Consider the following 18431-nt stretch of genomic DNA (forward strand, 5'->3'; position numbering starts at 1 on the left):
TAAATATTCTGACCGAATTTCATCATAATTGGGGTACAATTTGACTTTTTAACTGATCAAACATATGTTCTTACTCGTTCAAAATAGTTTTTAAACAAATGTCACTCTTACGTTTAATCAAGATTGTACAATAAAGCGACTTCTAGAGTATTCGCAGGGTAGCATTAAAGCCCATTATAGAAAACTTACCCTCCCCTTTAAAGGCAGGTTTTTCAACGATGCATACAATGTTTTTGTAGCATAATATCAGTTAAGCAAGTTTTGTAAGCACGTTTGAAGGTGATTCAGCGAACAGTGTGACTTCTAGAGTATTCACGGTCATACTTAAGCCATTGAGAGAAACAGCGACGCCCATGGCGGCAATTTTTCCAACGGACCGGAACAATTTAATACAAAGCCGAGCTATCATCTAAAGAAATTGTTCCGAGCATTGTTAATGATACTTCTCTGAACATGGTACTTTAAAGCGTTATTGCAATAAGCTTTAACAAGAATGTTCATATGTATTCAAAGTTATTCACTGTATTTATCTACGTAAGAAGGTGACCGCCGGGGAAAGCATATTAATGACCAAAGGGGAATAATTTGAACAAAATTCGTGTAGGGCGTAGATAATACCAGATGTTCAACATTAACGTGATGGGTTTATGTGTTTCAGACAAGAAGATTTGAAAATGTTTTCGAATTGTAAGTATTTTTTGAAAGGTTAACGTAAAATTGAAAACGAGGCCTGTTTTGACCCCAGCGGCAACTTTGAATAACATGTTTGGGTGACGACATTTGATGCTTCATACCATATATTAAACGTTTTGGCCTTGTGATTGCAGAGGAGAATATTTCTGAATTTTCCATTTTCAAAACCCCTTTTGTTTCCCATGACCTTATATATTAACGGACACACAGCAGGTGATTGATATTATTGTTTCCCAAAAACATCCAATGAGTGCGTTGCGTTCAGTTAAGCTCAAAATGGAAACGTAACAAAAATGATCTTGTACAATCCGAGCATCTAACAAGGCTATGTTTACATATAAGGTACCTTCATTTTTGTGAAAAGTTTTTTTTTAAACCTATTTTTTTTAGCTCGATTGCATAACAAGCCTAAGGCTTATATGAAACGCATTCGAGTCCTTTTCCTTGTGTCTATGGGGTTTTATGTTAAAAAGTTACGTTTGAAATTAATATGTAAAATGTTGTTTAAAAAAGTGTGCCCACCATATCCTTTTGTTCTGGACTAGTACCAAGTCTTGAAGGAGCTGAAGGTGTGTTTCCGCAACTGCCAATCTACAAATGAAGGTTTAAATGTTTTCAACCCAGCATTTTATGTTCAAGACAAACACAATAAATAATAATTATGATAATTATATATAAAATATAATGATATTCTTTATAATTTTGCAAAATTACAAAACTTTTATTAATATATATGCACAGTTTTAAACCTGCTTTAATAAGGGAATAGATAAACGACATTAAAGAGTGAGAAAATAGTTATTTAATATCAATCCATTCATATATGTCCGAGCATTCAACTGTTAATATAGTTCCAAATTACAACAATAAATATTAGTAACAAAAAGCAGCTTACTGACGTTGAAGTTCCTCCTTTTCATCTTGGTCACGACTTGAGCTACAAAATGATAAAATGATTATATAATATTATTATCGTAAGACCTACTTACACCGTCAATTTAATTGGTCCAGTCACTGGTCGAAAAATTGATCATAACCATTAAATATTGTAACAGCTTGCTAGGTCGTATTTACGCGGTAACAAACGTTACATTAAAATGAAAACTACAACACTATTTCACATTACACTTAATGAAAAAAATCATATTATATATTATATGTTCTTCTTAAAATCATATATTGTTATTTTCACACATACTACCTCAATTTATTTTTAAGTTGCCCAAGTTCTTTTTGCTTAACCTCAATCTGTTCTTTAATTTGACCAATTATGTTATTCAGAGTTCTTTCATTTTGAGTTGCACGTTGAATTATTTCTTCCTTTGTAAGATCAAGGAGTTCTCTGAAAAATATTGATATGAATCATACTTACAAACAGTAGCCGCTTTTTCTGTTTATTCCGCCACTTTAGAGTTAAAATGACTTTTTCTACTGAATAGCAATATGGCAAACACAAGTAAGTCAGAATGAAAGGGTTTATGTATTTACAACAAAAAAGAAGCAAAACAATTTACATATTATGTATGTCCTTAGTAACAGGAAAAATCCAAGAAGAACCACTAGAAACCCTTATTTGTTCATATTTTTCCTATCAATCTGTTCAGTTATCATTTTTATAGAAAACTATTTTTTTTGTGGTAATATTTTGATGTAATTGATCGAATAAATAGTTAAATAGACTAGCAAACATAAGCATACTAATAAAAAGAGAATACTTCAAAATTATTGGAACGTACACAATATTTGTAACAAAGTTTGAAAAAAGTTTAACTAAATTTTATTTCCGTACAAAATATAAAATTCACAAGTTTCGAACCAAAAACAACATTCAGAGAAAATTCTAAATAAATACAAATAACTCATATTTGTTAAAAGAAAATGTGTCGTCATTTTTTAAATAAGGGGGCAGCCGAAATGTGAATAACAGACTAAAACCAATATGGTATGTAAGTTTTAATAAACAAATAATCTTGTAGGTACGGAGGTCCACGGTGCACGATTGGAACCTTTTGATAATATAATTATGATTATCTACAATGTCTTGGGTAAAATAATTTTGTGTTCCCAAGACAATGTTTATCCCAATGGGGTCTAAATCCAAGATCGTCGCAAAGATGGCCGACCAAAAAGCTCAAACACGTGACCATCCGGTCGCTAGACGGACACCATATCTACTACGCCACAGTGACCTTTAATAGGGGTTAAAATTGGTTTACAAAGTATAACTTCGAAAGTATGTTCGACATCCTGCTTAAATGTGAAAATTAATGTTATAATACAAATTTATCAATTAGCAAACATATTTGGTAACTATTGTTCGAGCCTATTCATTTCAGTTTTAAAGGAGTGAATGTAAGCACTTGCCTTATGTAAAACAAATAAACAAAAAACAGTAAAATATATGTTTAAGGTTGTCAACAATAGCATCGATATAACCAAGAAACTTGTAAGTACCAATAAGAAAGTAATTAAATCTTGCTTTATTCGACTATTTAAAAAACTTTCAATCCAATTAAATCAGTCTCCGTTACAACTACTTTTTATTAATTTATAAGATTACTAATGTGTCATAAGCAATGTTTAAGCTCATGTGCTATTGGCTATGTATTTGGCAGACACTAACGAAACACATGTTTTGCATCATAAACACTCGAATGCAAATAAGCAAACAAATATTTAAATTTCAAACGACAAATAAATATATTGTTGCAAATAAATGTATTTATTTGTTTAATGAACTGACAAGAACTATAAAATGGGTTTATAAACGAACAGTCCATGCAAAGTCAACTCGTTCTCGATTAACTTCATTAAAGGTGTCAATTCCAGTAGTAACAGTGTATCGGAAATTTCAAGAGACGGTATAATTAATGTGTGCATAAGCGATGTAGATACGAGTATACACGTTTGGTTAACAAATTATAACTTAAATAATATATAATTTCCGTGAAAACTGTAAAATATAAAAAATCTTTCTATGATTTGCAGAAAGCTGTAAATTACTGACTTTTGCAGCGTATCTTAATATCGACAAACCGTCTCTAAATATCAATCATAATATTGTCAGAAGATCGGATTGGTAAGATTGTGTAATAATAGAGTGAGTTAACTTATCTTAATAAAATTGCATTAATTGTCTATATCTTGTATCATCAGAGGAAAGAAAATGCACTACGAAATAAATAAAACTATGGATTATGTTATTATGAACTTTTAAATATCGTTATTATAAATAGTAACAAAATGACGTCGCTAGCGGGCCGTAATTCGTTTCTAGCGGGTCAACATAAATAATATCGGCCCGCTGAGCAGGGCCGATTTTTGTATTCGAAAAGAATCGGATAACGCGGGTTCAACTGAACAAAATGGCGTCCGCATTCAATCGTAGCCAACGGTGATCAAATGAATTAAGCCACAACTTAACAAAAGAATTGCACATAACTATCATTTTCACGTAGCATACAATTTGGATAATACAAATTCGAAATATCGATTGAAACTGTACATAAGAGTAATGCCTCTACTTGCTCTAATTGAGCTTCAACAGGTTTTATCAAACAGCAAAATTTATAGTAAAAGACACACTTATATCGGTGACAACTTTATTACGAAGCGTATAATAATAAAATAACAACGATGTGCTTTAATATGTTCTGTTATTCCATCCTTTAATCTTTATTGATTTGAAATCATATTGTTTTAAACGAGTGTGTCAAATGCTAACCGCTGTAACAAAAAACACGATTTACGAAATTAAATGAATTGTCGGAGCGATAACATTATATTCCTTGCGAAGCTTCAGATTATGCTTTACATACACACACTCCGAAATACGTGTTGGATTTGTTCGATTCTTAAATAATATTTAACTGTAAAAAGGAAACCCATCCCCGTCCGACTTTTTATCCCTAAAATCCGGAGAGTCTAGCAAAAGCCGATGTGTTTATTCACAGAAATTACAGCATATGAGATACGTCTTAAATTGCGTAATCAATTGAATGAAAATACAAGTACGGAAAGCTGGTTCTGTAATTAATTTAAAAGAAGTTACACAATAGTAAGATATGCAATATAAACGATAAAACATGGAAGACCTGGACCGGACGTCTATAATTAACCCTAGCCGCATAATGACCCTTGGGCTAGAGGCCCTCGTGCCGTTTGTCGGCATCCTACAATCGTAATTCTTACAGCAGGTTGACGTTACATTAGTTTATACACTTCGAATTGAATTATTTACGTATTGGTAACCTTCGCAGCGATTTTGTTATTGTCGCGCAAATGACGTTGTTGAGAAAAACTAGATTTTATAATGTCAATAAGATTTGGGCCGATCACACGCTTTTTAAGCTACGATTCCAACGGTTTAACTACTTATAATAAGTAATTATAAGACAACACATGCACACGTAATAGTTTTTAAAGAAATTTGATTATATTTATAAACTATGAATGTGATATCGACAAAGGCCGTCAAAACATTTTGTCGGTTTGCAAACTTGCGCGGTAAACAACTGCGCATTTTTTAAACATAGTAAAAGGCTTAATATTAATAATAATTTTACTACACGGTTGATTAATGGAAGGATACATCATAAGAAAATTAAGTGTGTATTTTACTGAAGTATTCGCGGTTTTGTATTGTCTTTATTTGTAAGAAAACTGACATTTTAAGGTCATATGACTTTGTTTACAAATCATTAGCGTCGTAAAACTGGTAGTTAATAAAATAAGTAAAAGAAATTGTCACGAAAAACTCAGTGAACCACAATTCCTTATGTAAGAATTAAAGACAATTCTTTTTTGATGTAATTCATGAAGTTGAATCCATTCGATTAATTGAAAGTCAAAATTCTTTCTAACATCAACAAGTTACTATTGAACAATTACTATAAAATCAAAACCATACATGAATATTTGGATGGTAATGAACATGTTGAAAAAAGTGATGTAGGTGATTAGTCATCATATTCTGGTCATGATTAAGTTTCCTCAGATTTCCTTCAACATGTTGACATTTATTCCATTGGATGTTCATCTGAAGTCACCAGTAACAAACAGCAACTTGAATAATGCTTTGAAAAGGCATGAGGCTGTCGGCATGTGCACGTAAATCCTTGTTGTGAAGATGTTAACATAACTGACATTATTGAAATTAATTTAATTTACATAGAGCTATAAAAATTTATATCTGGTTCTGAAATCAGACAAAGCTATACTTTTCAGCCTTAAATGTCTGTAAATAATGACACAGACAAAGTTAACAAGTATAAATTATGAAATCGGAAAATAATTTTGCTAGGTAAATTCTTTTTCCAATATGTAATCGTAAAAGCAGTTGCTACTTTACTTGACAAGGAAGGACTTGTACAGGTACCCTTCATAATAAAAACTACCACATAACAATTTTGAATATACTATTTAATGAAAAAGGATATGTGGTCAAGGCAATTGAACAATAAGCCTGTAGGATTGCACCATTACCTGGCTAGATGCCACTTGTGAGAGTAAGACAATTGAAAGTTGTATTGCTGCCCTAATTAAATAAAACTAAGTTATACGTTTTTGTTATAGGCATACCAATGATTATTATTTGATAATATATATACTATGAGTAAGCATATAATGTACAATAGTTCTACCATAATTAATTGACTTTATGCAGAGAAACCAATTATATTGTGTAATTTTCATATTTTTTCAGGTTTGCAAATGAAAATTGAGTACAGCATGATGATAGATGGACACACCCAATTTGCTCAATCACGTTTGCATTTGAAAGAACAAGTTTACTTACATGGATGTAGAAATTATGCAGGTAGCTATGACTCAATTATTGGGTACAATTTTGCACGTATTTGAGTATGTACACGTATTTTAAAGACACATATTTGTAATGAACAAATAAAAAAGCAATATAATATCCATTTCTTTAAAGTCCGTGTCCACTGAAAGCAAACCATATCAATGCTTTTATGGCACATAAATGTCAATATCTTTATCTGATATACTGCAAACTGTTTGGTTCTATTTTTCACTGTAAGATATCACCTAATGATTGTTGCAGTTGTTCAGGGTATTTTAGACTGGGTTGTTCTGCACAATTAAATAATTAATTTTTAATATTTTATGCAAGAGGAGTTGGAAAGCTGCGTGGAAAGATACATATTAGCGGTCACAACTGCCCACCTATTGCGTACGAGATGTTTGTGGCGGTTGTTTGTGCCATTGAAGGGACTTTTTAGCATCATAAGGTTGCGTTCAATTCAACAGATCCTAGATATGTTACCTGCATTGAACTTGACAATGTTGTGGAAACCAAGTTTTCACTTATTGATAAAAAGTGTCAGCATCAGTGAGGTACTTGAGTTACCATTGCCGGTCACAATCTCAGGAGCTGAACAACAGTGGAACTTATGTGGAGCTTTTGTGTTAACATACTGAAGGTTTGCAGGTGACGTGTGTTGAAACATTTGACATGTATATATGTAATACTATGTAATATAATACTATGTAAATGGGCAACTTTCATATCACTTATGTAACTATACCAAGGATCAGTTATGTATTTGTAAAAAAAATCTAGCAATGACTAATATTCATGATGAATAATCAATTCATTTACTCTCAGACTTTTATTTGTTCTTAGCATGAATTGCGATTTTTGACAGAGGTTTGGTATGCATGAATGTGCATAAACCCATAAATTAATTGTGTACAATATTTTGAACGATAGTGCAACATTTTTTATTTCGATTTTTTTGGTACTTATTTTATCATTTAATTGGTACATTTGACTACAAAGGCTGTACATCAAAAATATCTTATTGTATTTTCATATGCATAATTATAAACATTATAATGTAGGAACTGTTGTTGTACAAAAAATATGACAATCGCATAATTCTTGAAAAGCCAAAGACCTAACTTGTGTTCTATGGTCTTTTGTATTTATTAATTTCAATGGCAACCAACAATACATGTTTTGATATTCATATGAAATAGAGTTTAATGTGTAACATAATCTTAAACCTGTCGAACAGACCAACAGCAGTGAAAAGAAACCTAAAACGCTTTAAGTAGACATGTTTTTGGAAAAGATATTACAAGTGACTATGTTATGAAAGCTGTTCAAGAACATCGGGAGAGCCAAATTAAACCTTAATCAAAGAAACCAAAGGCAAAGTCTAGGATAGCTGCTCCAATGTCTAAAAAGTATTGTATGATTTCTGTGCTGAACATAAATCCAGTGGCTGGGCCATCATGTGCAAACTTGGTCCACTCCAGCACTCAGTCTGAAGCCTCTGATGATGAAACTGACCCGTCTCAACTTTGCTGTGTTTGTAGGAAATTCCAGCCAAGTGAATTGGCATAGTGTGTTTCCCTCCCATTCACAAAATGGGAACAATGTGATGGCAAGAAGAACGGTTGTTCCTGCTTGCACCGGTGCCATCTGATCTACTGTTCAGAAGTAAAGGTCATCAGGAGGAGGGGGCACATTCATGTGCCCTCATTGTATTCCAGGGGATTAATGAAAACATCCTGACAAATAAACTTTTAGTGTTAAAAAGTGTTAGTGTTAAAAATATTATTAGTTTAAAAGTTTCTACAATATGTTACTATAAACACTGGACAATATTTGCCTGGCCTAATTGGAACTACTTTTATTCACCTTTACATTCATCCGCGATTTAACGTTGTATTCAAAATAGCCGACACTGGGCATGGGGTGTTGATATTGAATTGTGCCAAGTACATTTCATGGTGATTTCTGGGATTTTTGATGGAATTAAAATAATATATTTATTTTGAATTGTGATTAGATCTTTTATTATTTATTAACTTTCGTGTAGTCCTCAACTGCGATTGTTTGCTTGACATCGCGAATCAGGGTTCAGTGAGGGAATTTATAAACTATGACTGTGATATCGACAAAGGCCCTCAAAACATTTTGCCGGTTTGCAAAATGGCGCGGTACACAACTGAGAAGTACTTAAACAAAATAAATGGCTTAATATTAATAATAATTTTACTACACGGTTGATAAATGGAAGGACACATCATAAGAAAGGTTAGTGTGGATTTTACTGTAGTATTCACGGTTTTGTATTGTCTTAATTTGTTAGAAAACTTAGAATAACAAATAACTCGGAAGTTAAAATCTGACATTTTAAGGTCATATGTCTTTGATTACGATTCATCAGCGTCGTAAAACTGGTAGTTAATTAAATAAGTGAAAAGAATTGTCACGAAAACAATCAATGAAACAAAATTCCTTGTGTTAGTATTAAAGAAAATACTTGTGTAAGATGTAATTCATAAGGTTGAATACATTCGATTTATTGATAGTCAAAACTCTGTCTACCATTATTAAGTTACAATTGAACAATTACTATAAAATCAAAACCATACATGAATATTTGGATGGTAATAAACATGTTGAAAACAGTGATGTAGACGATGAGTCAGAAATATAGTTCATTATTCATTTTTCTCAGATTCCCTTTAACATTTTGACATTTATTCCATCGAATGTTCCTCTCAAGTCATCAGTAACAAAAACCAACTTAAATAATTCTTTTAAAACGCATGTTGCTGTGGGAATCTTTACTTAAATCCTTGCAGTGAGGATGTTAATATAACTGACATAATTGGATTTATTTAATTTACATAAAACTATCAAAATTTATATCTGGTTGTGAAATCAGACATAGCAACACTTGTCAACCTTACAATGTCTGTAAACAATGACGCAGACAAAGTCAAAAATACTTAGTTATGGTATCGGAAAACAATTTTGCTAAGCAAGTTTTTATTTCAATATGTAATTGTAAAAGCAGTTGCTACCTGACTTGACAAGGAAGGACTTGTACATGTACCCTTTATAAAAAAAAACTACCACATAACAATTTTCAATATGCTATTTAATGAAAAAGAATGTGTGGTCAAGGAAACTGAACAATAAGCCTGCATAAATGCACCATTACCTGGCCGGATGCCACTTGTGAATGTAAGACAATTGAAGGTTGTATTGCTGCCCTTATAATATAAAACTAAGTTATACGTTTTTGTTATATGTCTACCAAAGATTATTATTTGATAATATACCGGTGCAGTATTAATTTATGTGAGTAAACATATAATGTTTATAGAATATACAATAGTTTTAATATAATGTATTGACTTTATTCAGAGAAATCCATTATACTTTGCAATGTTCATATTTTTTTTTCAGGCTTGCATATGAAAATGAGTAGAGCATAATGATATCTGGACACACCAAACTTGCTCCGGATCAGCACTTTTGCATTTGGGAGAACAAGTTTACTAACATGGATGTAGAAATTCTGCAGGTAGCTATGACTCAATTATTTGGTACAATTGGGCACGTATTTTAGTATGTACACGTATTTGAATGACACATATTTGTAATTAACAAATAAAAAAGCATTATTATATCAATTTATTTAACCCATTTATGCCAAGCGTCTAAAAAAGACCTTGGCAAACAGCGTAGACCCAGATGAGACGCCGTATGATGTGGTGTCTCATCAGGGTCTGCGCTGTTTGCTTAAAAGAATTTCTGTAAGAAGTATTCTAAGTATAGAAATAAATATACTAGACATTCCTAATTATGGAAATAAATTGATCCAATTTAAAAGGATGGGAGAGTCCACTAGGGATAAATGGGTTAAAGTCCTTTCCACTAAAATCAAACCATATCAATGCTTTTATGGCACAGTTATATATATATATTTAAATATCTTTATCTGATATATGTAAAGGCTGTTTGGTTCTATTTTTCACTGTAAGATGTCACCCAATGATTGTTGCAGTTGTTTAGGGTATTTTAGACTGGGCTGTTATACATTTAAATATGGAAATATTTTTTTTATTTTTTTATTTTATGCAATTATTACAGGAGTTGGAAAGCTGCGTGGAAAGATACATATTAGCGGTCACAACTGCCCACTTATTGTGTACGAGATTTTTGTGGCGGTTGTTTGTGCCATTAAAGAGACTTTTTCAGCACCATAAGGTTGCGTTCAATTCAACAGATCCTAGCTTTGTTATCTCATTGAACTTGACAATGTTGTTGAAACCAAGTTTTCACTTATTGATAAAAGGTGTCAGCATCAGTGGGGAGGCGGAAACGACAACGGGCGAGGCATGGTATGGTATTGCGCAAGGGGGGGGGGGGGTTAGAGGGTTAGGGTTAGGGTTTGGGTTAGTGTTAGTGGTCGGGTTAGGGTTTGGGTTAGCCTAAACCCAACCCTAACCCTAACCCGACCCCTAACCCTAACCCTTTCCCTAACCCTTTTTGGGGGTTATCACCCCTGACCATGCCTCGCCCGTTGTTGTTTTTCGCCTCCCGCATCAGTGAGGTATTTTAGTAACCATTGCCGTCACAATCTCAGGAGCGGGACGTTCAGCTGAACAACAGTGGAACTTATGTGATAACATACTATAGGTTTGCAGGTGACGTGTGTTGAAACATTTGACATGCCTATTGACTGATGTTGAAAGGCCCGGTAAAACAAATACAAGAGCAATATATTAAGGTTGGGGTAATAACACATCTTTATTATTTGATTTGTTTTTCTTTTTCTTTATTGGTAATACTATGTAAATGGGCAACTTTCATATCACTTATGTAACTATACCAAGGATCAGTTATGTATTTGTAAAAAAATATGCAAGCAATGTTTAATATTCATGCTGAATAATCAATACATTTACTCTCAGATTTTTATTTGTTCTTAGCATGAATTAAGATTTTTGACAGAGGTTTGGCATGCTAATTTGCATGAATGTGCATACAATACATTAATTTTGTATAATATTTTGAACGATAGTACAACATTTTTCTATTTCGGATAATTGTTTTTTTGTACTTATTTTATAATTTGATTGGTAAATTTGATTACAAAGGTTGTAAATCAATAAGATCTTATTGTATTTTCATATGAATAATTATAAACATGTTAATGTAGGTATTGTTTTTGTGAAAAAATATGACAATCACATAATTCTTGAACAGCCAAAGACCAAACTTGTGTTCTATGGTCTTTTCTATTTATTAGTTTCAATGGCAACCAACAATACATGTTTTGATATTCATATGAAATAGAGTTTAATGTGTATTGTGTATGAATACAAATGTCGGACATAATTAAATCAATTTTCAATGACAAGACTTCACATATTAAGCAACTGTTGAAAAGTGAAGTCAAACATCTTAAGTGAGCATGGTATGCTTAAAAGTGCATTTACTGTCTACACAAACAATGGTGTAGTATTATTATCAATTATTTACTCATAGTTCAGAAAGTTCACCCGAAATATGAATATTAAAAAAATGTATATGCATTTATGTTATTGTAGGGGTAAATTAAATAACCGCAGAAAATAATTGTATTGAAAAACAAATCAAATTTCAAATTCTGTTACCATGGAAACCATATTTTAAAAAAGTATCAGAAAACACACATTAAATGTTTGTATATGTCCAATTAAGTATAAAATGCACTTATAAATAAAGTAGGAAAATATTGCTGTATATTGATCATCTACTAGTGTTTGTCTAATATTATTTTTTTAAAGGAATATAAGCAGAATATAAGTCATTTTGCACTGTACAGTGGTATAGCATTAAGTTCCATATCTCGAAAACTAACAATGATAGAAACCTTTTTTGCATTTTGTTTCTAAAAGAATGTGGAGATAAAATATATAAAAATCTGAAAATGTGAAATTTGAGCCATAATACCCATTTTCCATGCATTGCCACATTTACGACAGTATATAAATAGAACAAAAACATGAAAATACATACCGAATGTAGTTTCTTTTAAAATGATCGTCTTCAATTACAATCCGTATAATATATCATAGATTATATACAATAAATCACACAAATATATGTACACGGTCGTTTATTTATGACAGAAACCTGTATCTTAAACTTAATGGGATTGTCAAACCGATTGCTGGATATGACGAAAAAAAGAAAAATTCTAAATTACCGTCATTAAATGCTTTATATTGATAAATAAAAAAAATTAGATCTGAAAATCTCCAGTAAAAAAATCAAGAATACAATTTAAAAGAAGAAAAAATTTTAAACCTCAACAGGGCTCTAACCACTGACCTCTGGAGTCCTGGAGTAAAAAGTCCCCCATTAAGACCAGTCGGCAATCCATGCTCATACAATAAGAGTTGTATTTTAAACTTTATATAAGCAATCCTCGTAGCTCCACAAAATATAACGACAACAAAACAACTCTCTAAATTACCTGTTAGACATACGCAGTAAAAATTTATTAACGAATATCTGAAAATATGAAAACTTAACAATATTTTGCAAGTAATGTAATATACCAGTCGTGATATTTTAATCAATATAAACTAATAATTGTTAATAAATACGGTATTTGAGAAGTTTTCTGTTTTTCGTGATATATAGCAATCTGGTTGACCGTCCCATTAACTTATAAATATACTGTGTATACTTTACCTATTCTGTAGATCGGATGTTGATACCAGTTCTTGTGCCGTGTTAACAGTGCCCGTAATCCTACACAATAAAATAGTCAATATATATAAATAAATAAATAAATCTACATATATATATATATATATATATATATATATATATATATATATATATATATATATATATATATATATATATATATCTATATATATCAGTGACCTTTTTAAACAGGAGTTAAAATTGGTTAACCAGTTGTAACTTCAAAGTACGTTCGACATCCTACTTCAATGTGACAGCGAATGTCATAATACAAATTAATCAATTAGGACACAGATTTGGTCACTCTCGTTCAAGCCTATTCATTTCATTTTAAAAGAAGACACAGTGAGCAATTGTCATATGATAAACAAATAAACAAAAAACTGTATAATATATAAATATATAATTGTTGTCAATAATATCATCGATATAACCAAGAAACATGTAAGGTCCAAGCAGAAAGCAATGAGGTTCACCAGCGTTTGCTTCAAATGCTGTAAAGTTGAAGCGCTGCTGAAATCTTGCTTTATTCGACTATGTAAATAACTTTCAATCCTATAAAATCATTGGCCTTTACAACTACTTTGTATTAATGTATAAGATTACTAATGTGTCAGACGCGATGTAAACGCGTGGGCTATTGGCTATGTATTTGCAAACACTAAATTAAAACATGTTTTGCATTATAAACAATCGGATTCAAATATTTAAAAAATATTTAAATTTGAAACGACAAAATACTGTTTTGTTTTACATTAATAAATTTATTTTTTTAATTCACTAAACAAAAACGATAAAATGGGTTTACATACAAACAGTCCATACATAGTCAGCTCGTTCTCGATTAATTTCATTAAAGGTGTCAACACCAGTAGTAACAGTGTATCGGAAATTTCAAGAGATTCTATAATTAATGTGTGCACAAGCGATGAAGATACGAGTATACACGTTTGGTTAACCTAAATGATATATCATTCTCGTGAAAACTGTAACATTAACAAATCTTTTTATAATTTGCAGAATTCTTTAAATTACTGACTTTTGCTGCGTATCTAAATATCGACAAACGGTCTCTAAAAATCACACATTATATTTTCAAAAGACTGAATAGGTAAGATTGTTTAATTATAGTGTTTTTATCTACTCTTAATTTACATTGTATTAATGGTCCATACCAATTCCATCTTTTGAAAAGATCGAACACCTGATCCATTTAGATTAACAATGATATTTTATCGTCAGAGTAAAGAAACGGCACTACCAAATTAATAGAAATATGGAAGATGTTATTATTTAATTTTAGATATCGTTACTATAAATAGTAACAAAATGACGTCGCGAGTGGGCCGTTATTCGTATCTAGCGGGTCAATATAAATAATATTGGCCTGCTTAGCCGGGCCGATTTTTACGCGGGTTCATCTGAACAAAATGACGTCCGCATTCAGTCTTAGTCAACGGTGATCAATAAAATTAAGTCACAACGTTACGAAAGAATCGCACATAACTATGATATAACATAATTTGGATAATCTTCTGTACATTAGATTGATGCCTCTACGTGCTCTATTTGAGCTTTGACAGGTTTCATGAAACAGCAAAATTAATTGTAAAAGACACACTTACATTGATGACAACTTTTATCCCATGCGTATAATAATAAAATATCAACGAGTTGCTATTATATTTTCTGTTATTCCATCCGTTTATCTTTATTGATTTGAAATCACAGTTATTTAAACGATTGTGTCAAATGATAATCGCTGTCACAAAAAAACGATTTACGAAATTCAATAATAACATTATATTCCAATCGAAGCTTCCAATTATGTTTGTCAGACACACTCCGAAATAAGTTTTGAATTTGTTCGATTTTTTAACATAATTTAGCTGTAAAAATAAACCCTTCACGCCCAAATTGTTATTTCTAAAATCCAGAGAGTCTAGCTGAACGTAATTTGTTTCGTCACAGAAATTACAGCATTTGAGATTCGTCTTGATTCACGTAATCAATTGAATGATAAACAAAGTACGGAAAGCTGGTTCTGTAATTAATTTTAGAGAAGGAACACAAAAGTATATGATATGTAATATAAACGATAAAACATGGAAGAGCTGGGCAGGACGTCTATAATCGCCCTAGCCGCATAATGACCCTCGGGCCAAAGGCCCTCGGGTCGTTTGTCGGCAGCACGCCAATTGTAGACGTCCGGCCCAGCTTTGCTCACACAAATATAAATACAAGGGCGTGTATTTATCACAAAATCCTGCATCTTAACAATTAATAAAACGGTGTATATTTTACCTAACAGTCTCCGTAGTCCTACAAAATAAATACAGACAATACATATATATATAATATATATATATATATATATATATATATATATATATATATATATATATATATATATATATATATATACACACATCATTTCCAATACGCCTCAGTGACCTTTATAAATAGGATTTAAATTTGGATACAAGTTATAACTTCAAAAGGACTTTCGACATCCGGCTTAAATGTGACAGTGAATGTTATAATACAAATGAATCAATAAGGAAACATATTTGGTCACTCTCGTTCGAGCCTATTCATTGCATTTTTAAACAGTTGAATGTAAGCAATTGTCATATGTAAAAAAATAAACAAAAACCAGTAAAATATATGTGTAAAGGTTGTCAACAATATCATCGATTTAACAAATTAACATGTAAGGGCCAACGAGAGAGCAATGAGGTTCACCAGCGTTTGCTTCAAATGCTGTAAAGTGGAAGCGGTGGTGAAATATTGAATTATTAGACTATTTAAATAACTTTCAATATAATTAAATCAGTTCCCATTGCAACTACTTTGTATTAATTTATATGATTACTTATGTGCCATACGCGATGTTAGCTGATGGGCCATAGGCTATGTATTTTACAGACACTAACATAAAATATGTTTTGCATTTTAAACAATCGGATTCAAATATATAAAAAGATATTTAAATTTGAAACGACAAATACATCATTTGTGGTAAATTTATGAATTTATTATTTGCAAATAACTAAACATAAATTATAAAATGGGTTTATTTTCACACAGCCTATACAAAGGCAGCTCGTTCTCAATAAACTTCATGAAAGGTGTCAACTGCAGTAGTATCAGTGTAGTGGGAATTTTAAGAGATTTTATAATTAATGTGTGCAAACGCGATGTCCTTATGACGATACGCGTTTTTTTAACACATAACTTAAATAATACATTATTCCAGTGAAAACTGTATAATTAACGAATAACTACGATGATTGCTTATATAGGTAACAAATACATCTACTCTATGCATGAGCATGGATGGTCGAGTGGTTTAGGCGGGAGACATTTTACTCCAGGGGTCAGTGCTTCGAGCCCTGTTGAAGGTTACTTTTTTCCTTTTTTTTAAATTGTATTCTTGATATTTTACTGGAGATTTTTAGGTCAAACGTTTAAATTTATCAATATAAAGCATTTCATGACATGCTTCAATACATGCCAAATTATGTTGGACGGTCCTATTAACTTCATTAAAGGTATCAACTCCAGTAGTAACAGTGTATCAGGAATTTCAACAGATTTTATATCTAATGTGTGCACAGGCGATGTAGATACGAGTATACACATTTGGTTAACACATTATAACTTAAATAATACATTATTCCCGTGAAATTTGTAACATTAACGAATCTTTCTAAAATTTGAAGAAAGCTGTAAATTACTGACTTTTGCAGCGTATCTAAATATCGACAAACCGTCTTATTATATTTTCAAAAGACCGGATTGATAAGATCTTTAAGTTATAGGGTTCGTTTACTTCTCTTATTTAAAATTGTTTTAATTGTCCATACCAATGCAATGTTTTAAAAGGGATCGTTCACCAGTTCCATTTAGATTAACAAACAATGGTATTTTATCGTCAGAGTAAAGACGCTGCACTACAAAATTAATATAAACATGGATGAGGTTATTATTTAATTTTAGATATCGTTACTATAAATAGAAACACAATGTCGTCGCGAGCGGGCCGTTATTCGTATCTAGCGGGAATATATAAAGAATATTTGCCCGCTTAGCCGGGACGATTTTCATATTTGAAAAGAATCGGATCACGCGAGTTCAAGTGAACATAATGGCGTCCGCTTCAGTCGTACCCAACGGTGATAAATAAAATAAAGCCACAACTTGAGCTTTATCAGGTTTCATCAAACAGCAAAATTTATAGTAAAAGACGCACTTACATCGATAACATCTTTAATCCGTTGCCTATAATAATAAAATAAAAACGATTTGCTTTTATGTTTTCTGTTATTCCATCCTTTGATCTTTATTGATTTGAAATCACAGTTATTTAAACGATTGTGTCAAATGCTAACCGCTGTCACAAAAAACACGATTAAGGAATTTCAATGAATGGTCGGAGCGATTACATTATATTCCAATCGAAGCTTCCAATTATGTTTGACAAACACACACTCCGAAATACATTTTGCATGTGTTCGATTCTTAAATAACATTTAACTGTAAAAATAAAAAAAACACGCCCGAATTGTTATTTCTAAAATCCAGAGAGTCCAGCTGAAACTGATGTGTTTCGTCACAGAAATTACAGCATATGAGATACGTTTTAATTACGTAATCAATTGAATAAAAACAAAAGTACGGACAGCTGTTTCTTTAATTAATTTTAGAGAAGGAACACAGTAGTAACTTTGATATGTAATATAAACGATAACACACGGCAGAGCTGGGCCGGACGTCCATAATCGGCCCTAGCCGCAAAATGACCCTCGGGCCAGAGGCCCTCGGTCCGTTTATCGGCAGCGGGTCGATTATAGACGTCCGGCCCCGCTCTGAAGTGTTTTATTGTCTAAATATCATTATAACAACTGCTTTTATTGATTTGAATCATCGTTTGGTGTTAATTCATAAGATAGTCTTGAAGCTTGGAATGTGTGTTCAGACAGTGCCACGCATCTCTACAATCGTAACAACAACAGCCGGTACACGTTACATTAGTATATACACTTCGAATTGAATTATTTACATATTTACGCCAGTATATAAATAGAACAGAAACATGAAAATACATACCGAATGTAGTTTCTTATAAAAATGAACGTCTTCAATTGCAATCCGTAAAATATATCATAGATTATTTACAATAAATCATCACACACATATA

General features: G+C 31.8%; 1 protein-coding gene across 1 annotated transcript in view; it reads right to left on the bottom strand.

Annotated features, from left to right (window-relative positions):
* The window catches only part of LOC127872340 (myosin-4-like), a 360094-nt gene that overhangs the window by 289934 nt on the left and 51729 nt on the right, over positions 1-18431 (bottom strand). Inside the window, exons 5-9 of the mRNA XM_052415671.1 lie at positions 15533-15550; positions 13211-13270; positions 1895-2035; positions 1589-1630; positions 1216-1284 (exon numbers count right to left, since the gene is read on the bottom strand). Of these exons, the coding sequence (XP_052271631.1) occupies positions 1216-1284; positions 1589-1630; positions 1895-2035; positions 13211-13270; positions 15533-15550 (330 nt within the window). The remainder of the gene's footprint in view (positions 1-1215; positions 1285-1588; positions 1631-1894; positions 2036-13210; positions 13271-15532; positions 15551-18431) is intronic.

The sequence above is a fragment of the Dreissena polymorpha genome, chromosome 3 (assembly GCF_020536995.1).
Source record: "Dreissena polymorpha isolate Duluth1 chromosome 3, UMN_Dpol_1.0, whole genome shotgun sequence".
NCBI lineage: Eukaryota > Metazoa > Mollusca > Bivalvia > Myida > Dreissenidae > Dreissena > Dreissena polymorpha.